At 48.6% G+C, this 19,760-nt stretch overlaps 1 protein-coding gene across 2 annotated transcripts in view; it reads left to right on the top strand.

Annotated features, from left to right (window-relative positions):
• si:dkey-177p2.6 (uncharacterized protein LOC568712 homolog) overlaps positions 1–19,760 on the top strand; it is a 208,984-nt gene that overhangs the window by 321 nt on the left and 188,903 nt on the right. For both annotated transcript variants that reach the window (XM_049595795.1, XM_049595796.1), the window contains exons 1-2: positions 1–92; positions 3,937–7,265. The exon at positions 1–92 is cut by the window's left edge and continues 321 nt beyond it. In XM_049595795.1, coding sequence (XP_049451752.1) covers positions 3,941–4,708 — 768 coding nt within the window. In that variant the 5' untranslated portion in view covers positions 1–92; positions 3,937–3,940 and the 3' untranslated portion in view covers positions 4,709–7,265. The remainder of the gene's footprint in view (positions 93–3,936; positions 7,266–19,760) is intronic.

Below are 19,760 nucleotides of genomic sequence, written 5' to 3'. Positions count from 1 at the left end.
GAGACAGAGACACACAGAGACACGGAGACACAGAGACACGCAGAGACACGACGGATCCATTCAGCTCATGACTGTGGACACTGACACAGAAGGTGGGTTTCTGTTCTGGTTCTGTTCTTTATTATGAAATGATTTCCTCTGTGAGCTCCTTCAGAGGAGCTGAGGGGAGGTCAGGGGGTCCTGATGAGGGTCTGATGGGGTCAGGGGGTCCTGATGAGGGTCCTGATGAGGGTCTGATGGGGTCAGGGGGTCCTGATGAGGGTCTGATGGGGTCTGGGGGTCCTGATGAGGGTCCGATGGGTCTGATGGGGTCTGGGGGTCCTGATGAGGGTCCTGATGGGGTCAGGGGGTCCTGATGAGGGTCTGATGGGGTCTGGGGGTCCTGATGAGGGTCTGATGGGGTCTGATGGGGTCTGGGGGTCCTGATGAGGGTCTGATGGGGTCAGGGTGTCCTGATGAGGGTCTGATGGGGTCAGGGGGTCCTGATGAGGGTCTGATGGGGTCTGATGGGGTCTGGGGGTCCTGATGAGGGTCTGATGGGGTCTGGGGGTCCTGATGAGGGTCCTGATGGGTCTGATGGGGTCTGGGGGTCCTGATGAGGGTCTGATGGGGTCTGATGGGGTCAGGGGGTCCTGATGAGGGTCTGATGGGGTCTGGGGGTCCTGATGAGGGTCCTGATGGGTCTGATGGGGTCTGGGGGTCCTGATGAGGGTCCTGATGGGGTCAGGGGGTCCTGATGAGGGTCCTGATGGGTCTGATGGGGTCTGGGGGTCCTGATGAGGGTCCTGATGGGGTCAGGGGGTCCTGATAAGGGTCTGATGGGGTCAGGGGGTCCTGATGAGGGTCCTGATGGGTCTGATGGGGTCTGGGGGTCCTGATGAGGTTCCTGATGGGGTAAGGGGGTCCTGATGAGGGTCTGATGGGGTCTGGGGGTCCTGATGAGGGTCTGATGGGGTCTGATGGGGTCTGGGGGTCCTGATGAGGGTCTGATGGGGTCAGGGGGTCCTGATGAGGGTCTGATGGGGTCTGATGGGGTCTGGGGGTCCTGATGAGGGTCCTGATGGGTGTGATGGGGTCTGGGGGGTTCTAATGAGGGTCCTGATGGGTCTGATGGGGTCTGGGGGTCCTGATGAGGGTCCTGATGGGTCTGATGGGGTCTGGGGGTCCTGATGAGGGTCTGATGGGGTCTGATGGGGTCTGGGGGTCCTGATGAGGGTCCTGATGGGTGTGATGGGGTCTGGGGGGTTCTAATGAGGGTCCTGATGGGTCTGATGGGGTCTGGGGGTCCTGATGAGGGTCTGATGGGGTCTGTGGGTCCTGATGAGGGTCCTGATGGGTGTGATGGGGTCTGGGGTTCTCATGAGGGTCGTGATGGGTCTGATGGGGTCTGGGGGTCCTGATGAGGGTCCTGATGGGTGTGATGGGGTCAGGGGGTCCTGATGAGGGTCTGATGGGGTCTGATGGGGTCTGGGGTCCTGATGAGGGTCCTGATGGGTGTGATGGGGTCTGGGGTTCTAATGAGGGTCCTGATGGGTCTGATGGGGTCTGGGGGTCCTGATGAGGGTCTGATGGGGTCTGGGGGTCCTGATGAGGGTCCTGATGGGTCTGATGGGGTCTGGGGGTCCTGATGAGGGTCTGATGGGGTCTGGGGGTCCTGATGAGTCTGATGGGGTCTGGGGGTCCTGATGAGGGTCTGATGGGGTCTGATGGGGTCTGGGGGTCCTGATGAGGGTCCTGATGGGTGTGATGGGGTCTGGGGGGTTCTAATGAGGGTCCTGATGGGTCTGATGGGGTCTGGGGGTCCTGATGAGGGTCTGATGGGGTCTGGGGGTCCTGATGAGGGTCCTGATGGGTCTGATGGGGTCTGGGGGTCCTGATGAGGGTCTGATGGGGTCTGGGGGTCCTGATGCGGGTCCTGATGAGGGTCTGATGGGGTCTGGGGGTCCTGATGAGGGTCTGATGGGGTCTGGGAGTCCTGATGAGGGTCTGGTGGGGTCTGGGGGTCCTGATGAGGGTCTGATGGGGTCTGGGAGTCCTGATGAGGGTCTGATGGGGTCTGGGGGTCCTGATGAGGGTCTGATGGGGTCTGGGAGTCCTGATGAGGGTCTGATGGGGTCTGGGGGTCCTGATGAGGGTCCTGATGAGGGTCTGATGGGGTCTGGGGGTCCTGATGAGGGTCTGATGGGGTCTGGGAGTCCTGATGAGGGTCTGATGGGGTCTGGGGGTCCTGATGAGGGTCCTGATGAGGGTCTGATGGGGTCTGGGGGTCCTGATGAGGGTCTGATGGGGTCTGGGAGTCCTGATGAGGGTCTGATGGGGTCTGGGGGTCCTGATGAGGGTCCTGATGAGGGTCTGATGGGGTCTGGGGGTCCTGATGAGGGTCTGATGGGGTCTGGGAGTCCTGATGAGGGTCTGATGGGGTCTGGGAGTCCTGATGAGGGTGTGGGCTTCTTCAATGAATCTTCGGCAGGATTTAGATTAATATGTCATTTATTTGGATTCATGTCTCCAGCTGAGTTTATCAGACAGAAACCTCACTGACACTTTGCAGTGTGTGACACAGACACACAGACACACAGACACACAGAGACACAGAGACACACAGACACACAGAGACACAGACACACACAGACACACACAGACACACAGACACACAGACACAGACACACAGACACACAGAGACACAGACACACAGAGACACACACAGACACAGACACACAGACACACAGACACACAGAGACACACAGACACACACAGACACACAGAGACACACAGAGACACAGAGACACACAGACACAGAGACACAGAGACACACAGAGACACAGACACACACAGAGACACACAGAGACACAGAGACACACAGACACACAGAGACACACACACAGACACAGACACACACACAGACACAGAGACACACAGACACACACAGACACACAGAGACACACAGAGACACACAGAGACACAGAGACACACAGAGACACAGAGACACACAGAGACACACAGAGACACAGAGACACAGAGACACACAGACACACAGAGACACACAGAGACACAGAGACACACAGAGACACAGAGACACAGAGACACACAGAGACAGAGACACAGAGACACACAGAGACACAGAGACACACAGAGACACACAGAGACACAGAGACACACAGAGACACAGAGACACAGAGACACACAGAGGCACAGAGACCTCATTGACACTTTCCAGTGTGTGCGCTGCCACATGATGAGGGTTATTCAATAACATGATTTAGATAAAACATGAAAGTTTTAATGAATCATTCAGAGCAGAGATGGAGCGCTAAGTGTCTGTGTGTGAGTCTGTGTTCATACTGTTAATGATCATTTAGAGCAGCTGCTGTCTTTACTCCATTACTCCACTTGCTCCTAAATATGATCCAGAAATATATTCTCCCCAAAAGTCACGTGACTCTGACAATACTGACACGTGTGTTTAAAACTGTCCAACAACATTACAGAGTGTTAAACTGATCACAGTAACTGAAGCCTCCTCAGTCTGCTGAGGGTTAATGATGATCACATGAGGACACTTGTTAGTCTGTTCCAATGAATGAGAGGAAGGACTCTCATGGGACTCTGTGGGATCCTTGACATTGAGAAACACCCAGAGTCTGAATAAAACACTGACTCTGTCGCTCGGGAGGAAACAGAGTCGAGCTTCAGTCGTCAGTCTCTGCAGGAAATCATCTCCAGGATCAGAACTGATCCAGGATCATCTCCAGGATCAGATTGGATTGGTGGTCCTGCAGGGCGATGGGTCGTAGCGTGAAGACGAAGAATATGTTTTATTTTGTGGTGAACTGTCCCTTTAACATCAGCCAGGCTCCCACAGACCTACAGATGAATATGTATCATGGTCGTCCGTTGAGTGTAACCATGGTGACGTGTGTGTGTGTGCTCCTGCAGGTCGATGTTGGGTCGTGGCGTTAAGAGGAAGTGGAGTTGCGTGGAGGAGCTGGAGGTCGACGTCCTGCCTGCAGCCGCTGCAGAGAAGGTGAAGGATGAGGAGCAAGACGAAGGCACGTTCCTGGTGGGTCCGTCCAGATTGGACACGAGCCACCTGCAGCAGCGTCAGCTGGTGCTCAGCCTGTGTTTGGAGAAGCTGCGGGGGTACCAGGCGGGGGTGGAGCTTAGCCTGCGGCGCTCCGTCCTGCTCATCAACATGCTCAGAGAGATCCAGGAGGACATGCAGAGTGACGGGGCGGGAACTTGCACGCCGGACGTGCTCCTCCACCCGGATTCCTGTGTTCTCAGGGACACCTTCAGGGAGGACATCTCGGTGACATGTCCCGGGTGTGCAGAGGATGACAAGGACAGCCTGTCTCCCCTGCCGTCCCCGAAGCTCCCGTCTCAGGAGACGAATATCTTGCCTGACCAGCAGAAGCCTCTCCCCTCAGCGGCAGTCAGTACTTTCAGTGATGCAGTCAACGCCATGGGCTACCTCAGCGACCTCGCCCTGGATGACATCTTCGAGGACATTGACACGTCCATGTACGAGACGTCAGACCTGCCCTCAGCCTGGGTGGCAGGCTCACTGTGGCCCGTCAGCGTGTCGCTGTGGGCAGATGATGACGTAAAACTGCTCTCTCCCAGCCACGCCTCAGCTGAGAATCTCCAGTTCTGCCTGATGGACCTGAATGAGCTGGACCACATCATGGAGGTCCTGGTGAAGTCCTGATCCGACTCTTGCACGTTTGCTGCGCCTGATCAAAGACTCTGATGACAGCGGAGGAGGCGGGGATCATGGACCGATACTAGAATCCTGGACTTTGAGACTCCGTCTGATGAACTTCCTGATCACAGAGCTCACGTGTGAGGAACCGTCAAACATCTGAACTTATTTATTCATGAAGGTGTGCCTCAAACCGAACTCTGAATATTTATTATGATAAAGAACCATTTGTAAAACGTCCTGATTCTGGTCGTTTGAACTCAGGTTGACAAAAAACGGCAGGTACAGATTTTTATACAAAACAGCTTCACTCTGAAACTTTACTGTTGATATTTAACAAGGCAGAGAGAGACCGGTCTCTACGGCCTCAAGTCTCAGATTTCTGTGCCCTCAGGTCTCAGAGCTCTGCGGCCTCAGAGTCAGCCTAAGTTGAAGCAACATGTCTGAGTGAGTCCACAGCTGAGGAGGAGAAGGAGGAACCTGATCCGCCAGTGTGTGTGCATCAGTTGGACTGTTGGATAAGACTTGGTTGATTATTAATTGAATCCCTTTAGTCAATCAATCAATCAATTTTATTTATAAAGCCCAATATCACAAATCACAATTTGCCTCACAGGGCTTTACAGCATACGACATTCCTCTGTCCTTATGACCCTCACAGCTGATCAGGAAAAACTCCCCAAAAAACCCTTTAACGGGGAAAAAACGGTAGAAACCTCAGGAAGAGCAACTGAGGAGGGATCCCTCTTCCAGGACGGACAGACGTGCAATAGATGTCGTACAGAACAGATCAGCATGATAAATTAACAGTAATCCACATGACACAATGAGACAGAGAGAGAGAGAGAGAGAGAGAGAGAGAGAGAGAGAGAGAGATGCAGGTAATGACAGTAGCTTACAACAATTATTGAAAGTAATAATATTATAGTTATAGTTCTGGCTACTGTGGTACAATATGTTGAAAGTATGTATTAATATCTGGCAGTATACATGTGTGACAATAGTCATATGTGTATAATAACAGTAGAAGTATGACTAATGACTAATGATGGCAGCAGCAGCAGCAGGAGGCATCTGGCAGGACCACGGCAGCAGCACAACCACACACGTCACGCTGTCCAGGCACCGCTGTGATATGAGTTAATCTGAGAGACAGTGGAGCACAAAGGCTCCGGAGAAGAAGCCGAGTTAGTGACATCCAGAATGGCCGAGTTAGCAAGATGCAGTAATAGGATACGAGAGAGAGAGAGAGAGAGAGAGAGAGAGAGAGAGAGAGACAGAGACAGAGAGAGAGAGAGAGAGAAGGAGAGAAGGTGCCCGGTGTATTATAGGGGGGTCCTCCGGCAGACTAGGCCTAAGTCAGCCTAACTAGGGGCTGGTACAGGGCAAGCCTGAGCCAGCCCTAACTATAAGCTTTATCAAAGAGGAAAGTCTTAAGTCTAGTCTTAAATGTGGAGACGGTGTCTGCCTCCCGGACCGTAACAGGAAGATGATTCCACAGGAGAGGAGCCTGATAGCTGAAGGCTCTGGCTCCTGATCTACTTTTGGAGACTTTAGGGACCACGAGTAACCCTGCGTTCTCAGAGCGCAGTGTTCTGGTGGGATAATATGGCACTATGAGCTCTCTAAGATATGACGGAGCTTGACCATTTAGAGCTTTATAAGTTAACAGTAGGATTTTAAATTCAATTCTGGATTTTACCGGGAGCCAGTGCAGAGAAGCTAAAACAGGAGAAATATGATCTCGTTTCTTAGTTCCTGTTAGTACACGTGCTGCTGCATTCTGAATTAACTGGAGAGTTTTTAAGGACTTACTAGAGCTACCTGATAATAGAGAGTTACAGTAATCCAGCCTTGAGGTAACAAAAGCGTGGACCAGTTTTTCTGCATCTTTTCGGGTCAGGATAGGCCTAATTTTCACAATATTACGCAGATGAAAAAATGCAGTCCGTGAGGTTTGTTTTAAATGAGAATTAAAAGACAAATCTTGATCAAATATCACTCCGAGGTTTCTTACGGTAGTGCTAGAGGCCAGAGCAATGCCATCTAGAGAAACTATGTCATCAGATAAAGAGTCTCTGAGTTGTTTGGGGCCAAGAACAATAACTTCAGTTTTGTCTGAATTTAACATCAGGAAATTGGTGCTCATCCAAGTTTTTATGTCTTTAAGGCAGTTATGGAGTTTAGTTAATTGATTACTTTCTTCTGGCTTCATAGATAAATACAACTGAGTATCATCCGCATAACAATGGAAATTTACACAGTGATTTCTAATGATGTTACCTAAAGGAAGCATATATACAGTAAATAGGATTGGTCCGAGCACAGAACCTTGTGGAACTCCAAGACAAACTTTAGTACGTAAGGATGATTCATTATGAACGTGAACAAACTGAAAACGATCAGATAAATAAGATTTAAACCAGCTCAGTGCAGAACCTTTTAGGCCAATTAAGTGATCCAGTCTCTGCAGTAGAATTTGATGGTCAATTGTGTCAAACGCCGCACTAAGATCTAATAAAACAAGTACAGAGACGAGTCCTTTGTCTGAAGCAATCAGAAGGTCATTTGTAATTTTAACTAGAGCTGTCTCAGTGCTATGATGCACTCTAAATCCTGACTGAAATTCCTCAAATAGATTATTATCATGGAGAAAATCACACAGCTGGTCTCGACTACTTTCTCAAGGATCTTTGACATAAAGGGAAGATTAGATATTGGTCTATAGTTGGCTAACACCTCTGGATCCAGGGTGGGCTTTTTTAGTAGAGGTTTAATTACAGCTACCTTAAAAGACTGCGGTACATAGCCTGTTAATAAGGATATATTGATCATATCTAATATATGAGTGTTAACTAAAGGAAAGACCTCCTTAAGTAGCCTAGTTGGGATGGGGTCTAAGAGACACGTTCATGATTTAGATGAAGAAATCACTGCAGTCAATTCTTGAAGAGAAATTGGGGAGAAGCAATCTAAATATATATTAGGTCTTACAGCTGTGTTTGAGGTTAGATAGGTACTATCTGAGGGCAGGAGGTCATGAATTTTGCCTCTAATAGTTAGAATTTTGTCATTAAAAAAGCTCATAAAATCATTACTGCTAAGGGCTAAAGGAATACAAGGCTCAATAGAGCTCTGACTCTCAGTCAGCCTGGCTACAGTGCTGAAAAGAAACCTGGGGTTGTTCTTATTGTCTTCTATTAATGCTGAGTAATAGTTTGCTCTGGCATTGCAGAGGCCCCTCTTATAAGTTTTGAGACTGTCTGTCCAGATTAAACGAGATTCTTCCAGTTTGGTTAATCGCCAAGTCCTTTCAAATTTTCACGATATTTGTTTTAACTTACGGGCCTTCAGTCAGTCCGGAGGGTCAAGGTTTCGGCTCCTCTCACTGTGACTGGATGGTTTTTATCTGCAGCTTTATTTGGCTCGTGAAAAGGGGACTGTGGCCACTGAGTCCGTGGACGTTCGGTCTCTGCAGACGAACGCCATGTTCACGCTGTGTCACAGGAGAAATGGTCGACGTCTTGTTTCTCTGACAGAGTCAAATGTTTGAAGTGTTTATGAAACATTATTATTATTATTGATTATTGAACCAACTATTGATCCAACAGAACCAACTATTGATCCAACTATAGATCCAACAGAACCAACTATTGATCCAACTATTGATCCAACAGAACCAACTATTGATCCAACTATTGATCCAACAGAACCAACTATTGATCCAATTATTGATCCAACAGAACCAACTATTGATCCAACTATTGATCCAACAGAACCAACTATTGATCCAACAGAACCAACTATTGATCCAACTATTGATCCAACAGAACCAACTATTGATCCAACTATTGATCCAACAGAACCAACTATTGATCCAACAGAACCAACTATTGATCCAACTATTGATCCAACAGAACCAACTATTGATCCAACAGAACCAACTATTGATCCAACTATTGATCCAACAGAACCAACTATTGATCCAACAGAACCAACTATGGAACCAATAGAACCAGCCTGAGTCTAAAGTTTTACGACCATGTTTGATGAGTTTTAAAGTTTATGTCTATTTGAATCCTGTTCTACCTCCTCAGGTCTGTGTGTGTGTGTGTGTGTGTGTGTGTGTGTGTGTGTGTGTTGTTGGGTTACACTCGATCATCAGAGTCCTCTCAGTGTTCTCCTGTGAGACCAAAGCGTCCCGTCCTGTCTCTCTGTGTCCTCTCTGTGTCCTCTCTGTGTCTTCTCTGTGTCCTCTCTGTGTCTTCTCTGTGTCTTCTGTGTCCTCTCTGTGTCTTTTCTGTGTCCTCTGTGTCCTCTGTGTCCTCTCTGTGTCTTCTCTGTGTCTTCTCTGTGTCCTCTGTGTCCTCTCTGTCCTCTGTCTCTCTGTGTCCTCTCTGTGTCTTCTCTGTGTCCTCTCTGTGTCTTCTCTGTGTCCTCTGTGTCCTCTCTGTGTCTTCTCTGTGTCCTCTGTGTCCTCTCTGTCCTCTGTCTCTCTGTGTCCTCTCTGTGTCTTCTCTGTGTCCTCTGTGTCCTCTCTGTGTCTTCTCTGTGTCCTCTCTGTGTCTTCTCTGTGTCCTCTGTGTCCTCTCTGTGTCTTCTCTGTGTCTTCTCTGTGTCCTCTGTGTCCTCTCTGTCCTCTGTCTCTCTGTCCTCTCTGTGTCCTCTCGGTCCTCTGTCTCTCTCTGTCCTCTGTCTCTCTGTCCTCTCTGTGCCTTCTCTGTGTCCTCTCTGTGTCCTCTCTGTGTCTTCTCTGTGTTCTCTGTGTCCTCTGTGTCCTCTCTGTGTCTTCTCTGTGTCCTCTCTGTCCTCTCTGTGTCTTCTCTGTGTCCTCTGTGTCCTCTCTGTGTCCTCTCTGTGTTCTCTGTGTCCTCTCTGTGTCCTCTGTGTCCTCTCTGTGTCTTCTCTGTGTCTTCTCTGTGTCCTCTGTGTCCTCTCTGTCCTCTGTCTCTCTGTCCTCTCTGTGTCCTCTCGGTCCTCTGTCTCTCTCTGTCCTCTGTCTCTCTGTCCTCTCTGTGTCCTCTCGGTCCTCTGTCTCTCTCTGTCCTCTCTGTGTCTTCTCTGTGTCCTCTGTGTCCTCTCTGTCCTCTGTCTCTCTGTCCTCTCTGTGTCCTCTCGGTCCTCTGTCTCTCTCTGTCCTCTGTCTCTCTGTCCTCTCTGTGTCTTCTCTGTGTCCTCTGTGTCCTCTCTGTGTCTTCTCTGTGTCCACTCTGTCCTCTCTGTGTCCTCTCTGTCCTCTGTATCTCTGTCCTCTCTGTGTCCTCTCTGTCCTCTCTGTGTCATCTCTGTCCTCTGTATCTCTGTCCTCTCTGTGTCTTCTCTGTGTTCTCTGTGTCCTCTGTGTCCTCTCTGTGTCCTCTGTGTCCTCTCTGTGTCCTCTCTGTGTCCTCTGTGTCCTCTGTGTCCTCTCTGTGTCCTCTCTGTGTCCTCTGTGTCCTCTCTGTGTCCTCTCTGTGTCCTCTGTGTCCTCTCTGTGTCCTCTCTGTGTCCTCTCTGTCCTCTGTATCTCTGTCCTCTCTGTGTCCTCTCTGTCCTCTCTGTGTCTTCTCTGTGTTCTCTGTGTCCTCTGTGTCCTCTCTGTGTCCTCTCTGTGTCCTCTGTGTCCTCTCTGTGTCCTCTCTGTGTCCTCTCTGTGTCCTCTCTGTCCTCAGTGTGCCTTACGAATGATCCTGACTCTGTCTGAGCTCCATTGATAAAGAGTGGTTACAGAAACAGCTGAGCCTCCATCGTCTCTTTTCTCTGTTCGACCGGCGTCTGAGCTTCATGTGTGCTAACAGAAGGAGGAGGAGCAGGAGGAGGACCTCCACACCTCCACACCTCCTCACCTCCACACCTCCACACCTCCTCACCTCCTCACCTCCACACCTCCTCACCTCCACACCTCTTCACCTCCATACCTCCTCACCTCCACACCTCCACACCTACACACCTCCACACCTCCTCACCTCCACACCTCCACACCTCCTCACCTCTTCACCTCCATACCTCCTCACCTCCACACCTCCACACCTCCACACCTCTTCACCTCCATACCTCCTCACCTCCACACCTCCACACCTCCACACCTCCACACCTCCTCACCTCCACACCTCCACACCTCCTCACCTCTTCACCTCCATACCTCCTCACCTCCACACCTCCACACCTACACACCTCCACACCTCCTCACCTCCACACCTCCACACCTCCTCACCTCTTCACCTCCATACCTCCTCACCTCTTCACCTCCATACCTCCTCACCTCCACACCTCCTCACCTCCACACCTCCACACCTCCTCACCTCTTCACCTCCATACCTCCTCACCTCTTCACCTCCATACCTCCTCACCTCCACACCTCCACACCTCCACACCTCCTCACCTCCACACCTCCTCACCTCCTCACCTCCACACCTACACACCTCCACACCTCCTCACCTCCACACCTCCTCACCTCCTCACCTCCACACCTACACACCTCCTCACCTCCACACCTCCTCACCTCCACACCTACACACCTACACACCTCCTCACCTCTTCACCTCCATACCTCCTCACCTCCACACCTCCACACCTCCTCCCCTCCTCACCTCCTCACCTCCACACCTCTTCACCTCCTCACCTCCTCACCCCCACACCTCCTCACCTCCACACCTCCTCACCTCCACACCTCCTCACCTCCACACCTCCTCACCTCCTCACCTCCACACCTCCTCCCCTCCTCACCTCCTCACCTCCTCACCTCCACACCTCTTCACCTCCTCACCTCCTCACCTCCACACCTCCTCACCTCCACACCTCCTCACCTCCTCACCCCCACACCTCCTCACCTCCACACCTCCTCACCTCCTCACCCCCACACCTCTTCACCTCCACACCTCCTCACCTTCACACCTCCACACCTCCTCACCTCCACACCTCCTCACCTCCTCACCTCCACACCTCCTCACCTACACACCTCTTCACCTCCACACCTCCTCACCTACACACCTACACACCTCCACACCTCCTCACCTCCTCACCTCCTCACCCCCACACCTCCTCACCTCCACACCTCCTCACCTCCTCACCCCCACACCTCTTCACCTCCACACCTCCTCACCTCCTCACCTACACACCTCTTCACCTCCACACCTCCTCACCTACACACCTACACACCTCCACACCTCCTCACCTCCTCACCTACACACCTCTTCACCTCTTCACCTCCACACCTACAGACCTCCTCACCTCTTCACCTCCACACCTACACACCTCCTCACCTCTTCACCTCTTCACCTCCACACCTCTTCACCTCCTCACCTCTTCACCTCCACACCTACACACCTCTTCACCTCCACACCTACAGACCTCCTCACCTCTTCACCTCCACACCTACAGACCTCCTCACCTCTTCACCTCTTCACCTCCACACCTACAGACCTCCTCACCTCTTCACCTCTTCACCTCCACACCTACACACCTACACACCTCTTCACCTCCACACCTCCTCACCTCTTCACCTCCACACCTACAGACCTCCTCACCTCTTCACCTCCACACCTACAGACCTCCTCACCTCTTCACCTCCACACCTACAGACCTCCTCACCTCTTCACCTCCTCACCTCTTCACCTCTTCACCTCCACACCTACAGACCTCCTCACCTCTTCACCTCCACACCTACACACCTCTTCACCTCCACACCTACAGACCTCCTCACCTCTTCACCTCTTCACCTCCACACCTACAGACCTCCTCACCTCTTCACCTCCACACCTACAGACCTCTTCACCTCTTCACCTCCACACCTACACACCTCTTCACCTCCACACCTACAGACCTCCTCACCTCTTCACCTCCACACCTACACACCTCTTCACCTCTTCACCTCCTCACCTCCACACCTACAGACCTCCTCACCTCTTCACCTCTTCACCTCCTCACCTCTTCACCTCCACACCTACAGACCTCCTCACCTCTTCACCTCTTCACCTCCTCACCTCTTCACCTCCACACCTCCTCACCTCTTCACCTCTTCACCTCCACACCTACAGACCTCCTCACCTCTTCACCTCCACACCTACAGACCTCCTCACCTCTTCACCTCCTCACCTCTTCACCTCTTCACCTCCACACCTACAGACCTCCTCACCTCTTCACCTCCACACCTACAGACCTCCTCACCTCTTCACCTCCACACCTACAGACCTCTTCACCTCCACACCTACAGACCTCCTCACCTCTTCACCTCCACACCTACAGACCTCCTCACCTCTTCACCTCCACACCTACACACCTCTTCACCTCCACACCTACAGACCTCCTCACCTCTTCACCTCCACACCTACAGACCTCCTCACCTCTTCACCTCTTCACCTCCACACCTACACACCTCTTCACCTCCACACCTACAGACCTCCTCACCTCTTCACCTCCACACCTACAGACCTCCTCACCTCCTCACCTCTTCACCTCCACACCTACAGACCTCCTCACCTCTTCACCTCCACACCTACACACCTCCTCACCTCTTCACCTCCACACCTACAGACCTCTTCACCTCTTCACCTCCACACCTACAGACCTCTTCACCTCTTCACCTCCACACCTACACACCTCTTCACCTCCACACCTACAGACCTCCTCACCTCTTCACCTCCACACCTACACACCTCCTCACCTCTTCACCTCCACACCTACACACCTCTTCACCTCCACACCTACACACCTCCTCACCTCTTCACCTCCACACCTACAGACCTCCTCACCTCTTCACCTCCACACCTACAGACCTCCTCACCTCTTCACCTCCACACCTACACACCTCTTCACCTCCACACCTACACACCTCTTCTGCTTCCGGCTTCCTTACAGTGCAGACGCTCTGCTGCTTGCGCTCCGCTTTGCTTACATTCTTTTTTGGATATACTTGTTTTGTTCTGCTAAAAGCTACAGAAAGTAGATCCTGGATACTTATAAAGCATGGGGACTTTAATTTGTGAAAGATACAGAGGACTTCTGCCATATTTTCACCACTTTTTCACCACTTTAGTACTGTGTGAGCAGGGCTGAGGCACAGTGCAAGCCTTTTGCTGTGTCTGTGACTGGAAACCTGTGATCAGGACAAGGACAAGATGGCAAAATCTGTGAGCTGCACAGAATGTGAGCGACTAACTGAGACAATAAGGCAGCTTCAAATGAAGAATGAAACGCTACAGCAAATTTGTGAGAGTGAGCAATTCATTGACTCTGTGGCAGCTAACATACAAGGGGCTGATGGACAGACTGGTGTATATGGAAATACAACAAATGTGGAGCACACCATCGCTGACTTGGCTGACACAATCCCATGGATATGTCCTAACACCACTGGATCAGCTGCAGAGGCTCCCAAACTGGCCTTTCCTAACGACCCTTCCTACTGGCACAGGACTGGTGCTCGACCAAAAGCATCAACTCCAGCTAGGACTTGGTCTGATGTCACTAGACGCAGAGGCAAATCCAGCAGGAAATCAGTCAAGAGAGCCCCAACGCTCACCCCTCCACTTGAACTCTCTCTACACAACAGGTACGATGCACTGGCTCCAAATGAAATATGTGACAATACCAACTACACTGAACCCAGGCAGGCCAAGGCTATCCAAAATGCAAACCATAGCCCCAAAACCACTGCTAGACCCAGGGCCAGAAAAAACTATGCTAACTCCACACCTGAGAAGCCAAGGGCCAGGAGAAGTATCGCTAACACCACACCTGATCAGCCAGACACCATCCTGATCGGAGACTCAATAATCAAGCATGTAAGAATGGCAAAGACTGAAAATCTAACAGTGTCTGACACGTCTGTCAGGGAGCTAACTGAGCTGTTTCCAGTGATCCTCTCTGCACACCCCAGTAACATGAGGATCATCATCCATGCTGGGTCTTTTGACATTCTATGAGGAAAAACTGGCTCTGAGATCCTGAAAAAAGACTTTTCCCTGCTCCCGGAGAAACTGAGTGACTGTCAGTCACAAAATGTGTTCATTTCTGGCCCCATTCCAACCCTGGGGAAGGGAAACGAGTCTTTTACCAGACTCCTTGCCCTGAATACATGGCTGACATCGGCATGCTTCACTCATGGGATAAAGTTCATTGACAATTTTAACATCTTTTGGAACTGTAAGGATCGTTTTCAGCGTGATGGGATTCATCCGAACATCACTGGATGCAGACTACTCGGGGCCAACCTACGTCATGCTCTTGGAAGGCCATACCAAAACAAGAATGGACAGATAAGAGCCAAGGACAAGTACGTGGCACAGAGACAGACAGCCTGCAGCTCTCCCCCTTCACCTGACCCTTTGCTCCACATCACCCAAGGCATTCAGAGGATGTCCCTGTCCCAGTTAGGGATCCAACAACCTCCCTCCTGCCCTTCACCACAATCACCACAGAGCCAACGCCCCCCCCCCCCCCCGCTCACCAATCAAGGAGTTAGTTAAAGCTGCCACACTAAAGCTCAGTCAAATTGATGAACTCTTAAATAGTAGCCCTAGACGTCATCACTCAGGTGCCTGTCAGAGATGAGTCAGACCCCATGCTGCTTCCTTAAACATACCGGCAATCTTAAATAGCCGGTGGCATGGTCAAACACATCTTGAAATTGAAAAGCATCAGCCAGAGTCATCTCCAAGGTCTGTCATTCCTGTTTTGACTAGCATCAGGAAAAACAATGTGTACTCTATCTAATCTGACTCCAGTTATGCGTCAGCCACAGACTGTGTCAGACAATGTTAGTACACTAAACTCAGCTTTATTAAATATCAGATCTCTGGCTGGCAAGTCACTATTAATTAATGATTTTATTATCAAGAGAAACCTTGGTTTTTAGTTTTTAACTGAAACTTGGTTAAATGAAAACAACAGTGCAGCAGTACTTATTGAATCAGCCCCCCGAACTTCCATTTGATCAGCTCAGTTAGAGAACTCAGGAAAGGAGGTGGAGTAGCCACTTTATTTAAGGATGTTTACCAGTGCAAACAGCTGTCATATGGGAAGTCTGAGTCTTTTGAATATGTTGCACTGCAGTTGAGATCCTCCTGTCAAGCAGTATTAGTAACCATTTACAGGCCTCCAAAATATAGTGCACACTTTGTTGATGACTTTTCTAAACTATTGTCTGTTGTCTGTATTGATTTTGACTGTGTTGTTATAGTGGGTGATTTTAATATTCATATTGATAATCCCAAAGACGGCAGTGCGAAAGAACTTTTCTACATCCTGGACAACTTTAAACTTTCCCAGCATGTAACAGAGCCAACACACAATAAGGGACATATTTTAGATCTAATTATCTCCAAAGGGCTCAACATTTCTGAGGTTGTGGTGACTGATGTTGCCTTTTCTGATCATTACTGTGTTTTCTTTAAAATGGCCATCTCCGCTGACACCAGTAAAAGTACAACACGGGTAATCAGAAAACGCTATGTCAATGAAAACACCTGTCCACTATTCACCCCGGATTTTATACCCACACCAGCTCTGCCCTCAGTCTCTGTCAATGATCTGGTTCATAGTTTCAGCTCTAAAGCTATGAATATTATGGACAATATTGCCCCCATGAAGGTCAAAGTTGTCTCTGGTAAGAAAAAACCACCATGGAGGAATGCCACATGGGTAAAAGCTCAGAAAAGAGAATGCAGAAAAACAGAACGCAGGTGGCGACAAACCAAACTCCAGGCTCATTATGACATCTATAAGGAAAGTCTGCACATCTACAACTTGGAGCTAAAAAGGGCGCAGCAGTCCTTTTTCTCTGAGATTATCAACAAAAATAACAACAATGCACGGACTTTATTTACTGTTGTTGACAGACTGACAAACCTATCAGGGTCAGTCCATCCTGAACTGCTATCCACCAAGGCATGTAATGACTTTGCTTCTTTTTTCACAGACAAGATTTTAAAGATAAGACAGACAGTCTGTAACTCCAACACAGTGGCTATTTCACCTGTGCCTCATAAGACTACTCCAGTTAATTTGGCACTTTTTCACCCATTAAATTATGCTACTTTGACAGACATAGTTAGAAACCTTAGGTCCACCACCTGCTGCCTTGACACTCTGCCTACAAGCTTTTTTAAAGATGTTTTTAACTGCATAGCATCAGATATACTACAGATAGTCAGCTGTTCTCTTCAGTCAGGCCTTTTTCCAGCGGCCCTGAAGACTGCCTTCATTAAACCTCTCTTAAAAAAGCCTAATCTGGATGCCTCAGTAATAAATAACTACAGGCCCATATCAAACCTACCATTTTTAGGAAAGATCATTGAAAAGGTTGTTTTTCAGCAACTTAACACCTTCTTGGAGCAAAACAATATCTTTGATGCCTTTCAGTCTGGATTTCGAGCACATCACAGCACTGAGACTGCACTTGTAAAAGTTTTAAATGACATTCATCTGAGCAGTGATGCATCAAAGATTTCGGTTCTGGTATTACTGGACCTCAGTGCTGCATTCGACACACTCGACCATAAGATACTGCTCGACAGACTAGAAAAGTTTGTGGGACTTTCTGGCACTGTGCTAAATTGGTTTAAATCTTATTTACAAGACAGGGATTTCTTTGTGTCACTTGGCAATTATGAATCTGTGCGAACAAAGATTACATGTTGAGTTCCTCAAGGGTCCATTCTTGGGCCTCTTCTGTTCAACACCTATATGCTTCCTCTTGCTCAGATTATGGAATATCATAACATCTCCTACCATACTTATGCAGATGACACACAACTTTACATAACAGTGTCACCAGATGACTACAGTCCCCTGCATCTACTAAATAAGTGCACTGACAAAATCAATACGTGGATGTGCCAGAATTTTCTACAACTAAACACAGAAAAAACTGAGGTAGTTGTTTTTGGCCCCAAAGAACAAAGATCAATAGTCAGTACTCACCTTGACGCCATGACACTAAAACCTACAAATCAAGCCAGAAATCTTGGTGTAGTTCTGGACTCAGACCTAAATTTCAATAGTCACATTAAGACAATTACTAAATCAGCCTACTACCACCTTAAAAACATTGTATGAATAAAAGAATTCCTGTCTAAACAAGATACAGAAAAACTTATTCATGCTTTCATTTTCAGCAGGCTGGACTATTGTAACGGTGTCTTCACAGGCCTGAGTAAAAAACCAATCAGACAACTGCAGCTCATCCAGAACGCTGCTGCCAGAGTCCTCAGCAACACCAAGACAGTCCAGCACATTACACCAGTGCTTAAGTCACTGCACTGGCTTCCTGTGTGTCAAAGGATAGACTTTAAAATCTTGTTACTTGTCTATAAAGCACTAAATGGTCTCGGGCCTAAATACATCTCTGATATACTTGTACGTTATGAAGAACCCACACCCCTCAGATCATCTGGAACAGGTTTACTCAGTGTTGCCAGGATCAAAACCAAACAAGGTGAAGCAGCCTTTAGTTTCTATGCTCCCCGCCTATGGAACAAACTTCCAGAATATCTGAGGTCGGCTGAAACTGTCAGCTCATTTAAATCAGGGCTTAAAACATTAGTATTTACTGCAGCTTACCAGAGAAGTAGATATGTAACTTATTGTTAGGATAATCTGTAGCGATTGTTTTTATATTTGTCTGCTGTTGCTGTTGCTTTATGTTTGCTTTTTAAATGCATTTTCTGCCCTGTTTTTAACTATTTATTGTCTTGCCTTTAGCTCTTGTTTTTAATGATCTATTGTTCCTTTAAAGGTAGGGTCTGGAGGATTTTCCAGTTGCTGTTTGTAAACACACATTCAAATTCAGCCCCTCCTATCAGGCTCAACTCTCCCGGGTGTACGGAGCCCGGAGGTATGGAAGAAGGCTTCACAGAAGAGGTTCAGGCAAAGCTCGCACTGGTGTACACTCGGACACGCTCGGGCACGGCACCTGCACTCTCTCATTGGCTGGGGAAATCTCCGCCCAGAAGCGGTCCGAGCTCACAAAAACATCAAAATACAGTTAAAGGGCAGGAGCTCTGCAAACAGAGTCACCACCACACATGAGTAGAAGCCCATAGGTGATGATTAAGCAGGGTTTCATTTGTATATGTCTATATTTTGTTTTGTTTGAAAATCCTCCAGATCCTACCTTTAATGTTTTATTTTAATGTATTTCTCTTGTAAAGCACATTGAATTGCCTTGTGTATGAATGGTGCTTTATAAATAAAATTGCCTTGCCTTGCCTTGCCTTGCCTTGCCTAAAGGTTTAAGCACAGAGGCGGGGACATAAGTGTAAATAAGATCGCCATAGTCTAAAACAGACATAAAAACAGCTTCAACTATTCGTTTACTGCATGACATGGGAAAATTAGATTTTTTTTCTGTGTAGGAAACCAATTTTCTGTCCAAGTTTTTTGACAAGATTGTCGATGGAAACTAAATGAAAACTTATCAACGATCCAAATACCAAGGTATTTGTAGACAGAAACTCTTTCAATATAAGAGCCATGTATAGTGGAGATATGAAGATTATGGCATGTATTACTGGCTTTGGAGAACAGCAACCATTTGGTTTTTTCTGCATTCAGTACAAGCTTAAGTTCAATAAATGCTGCCTGAAGGGCGCTGAATGAAGCTTGTAGGTTTTTATAGCTAATTCAGGGGAGATTGCGACGCAGTATAAAATTGTATCATCTGTGTACAAATGGGCATTACAGTTTGATAAAAATGAAAATACACTGTTAACATAAATCGTGAAAAAAAGGACAGGGCCCAAAATTGAACCCTGGGGCACGTCTTTAGTAATACTCAAGGGATTTGATTGTATAGGAACAAGTAAAACTGACTGCTGCCGATCTGATAAACAGTTTTTGAACCAGGTGCAAGCCATGGAGCCAAAGCCAATCTTATTTAAAATGTCAAGGAGCAATGTGTGATCTACTGTGTCGAAAGCTTTGGAGAGGTCAACAAACATGGCGGCACAATGCTTTTTCTTATCTAGGGCATTAACAATATTGCTCACAACTAAGGTGGTAGCAGTGCAGTACTGTGCTGTGGCCTAAAACCAGACTGATATGAATTTAAAATTAAATTAGTAGATAGGAATTTCTTAAG

The sequence above is a fragment of the Epinephelus fuscoguttatus genome, linkage group LG14, assembly GCF_011397635.1.
Source record: "Epinephelus fuscoguttatus linkage group LG14, E.fuscoguttatus.final_Chr_v1".
Classification (NCBI taxonomy): domain Eukaryota; kingdom Metazoa; phylum Chordata; class Actinopteri; order Perciformes; family Serranidae; genus Epinephelus; species Epinephelus fuscoguttatus.
The sequence above is the reverse complement of the archived record's forward strand: the minus strand, read 5'-3'. Positions and strand labels throughout refer to the sequence as shown.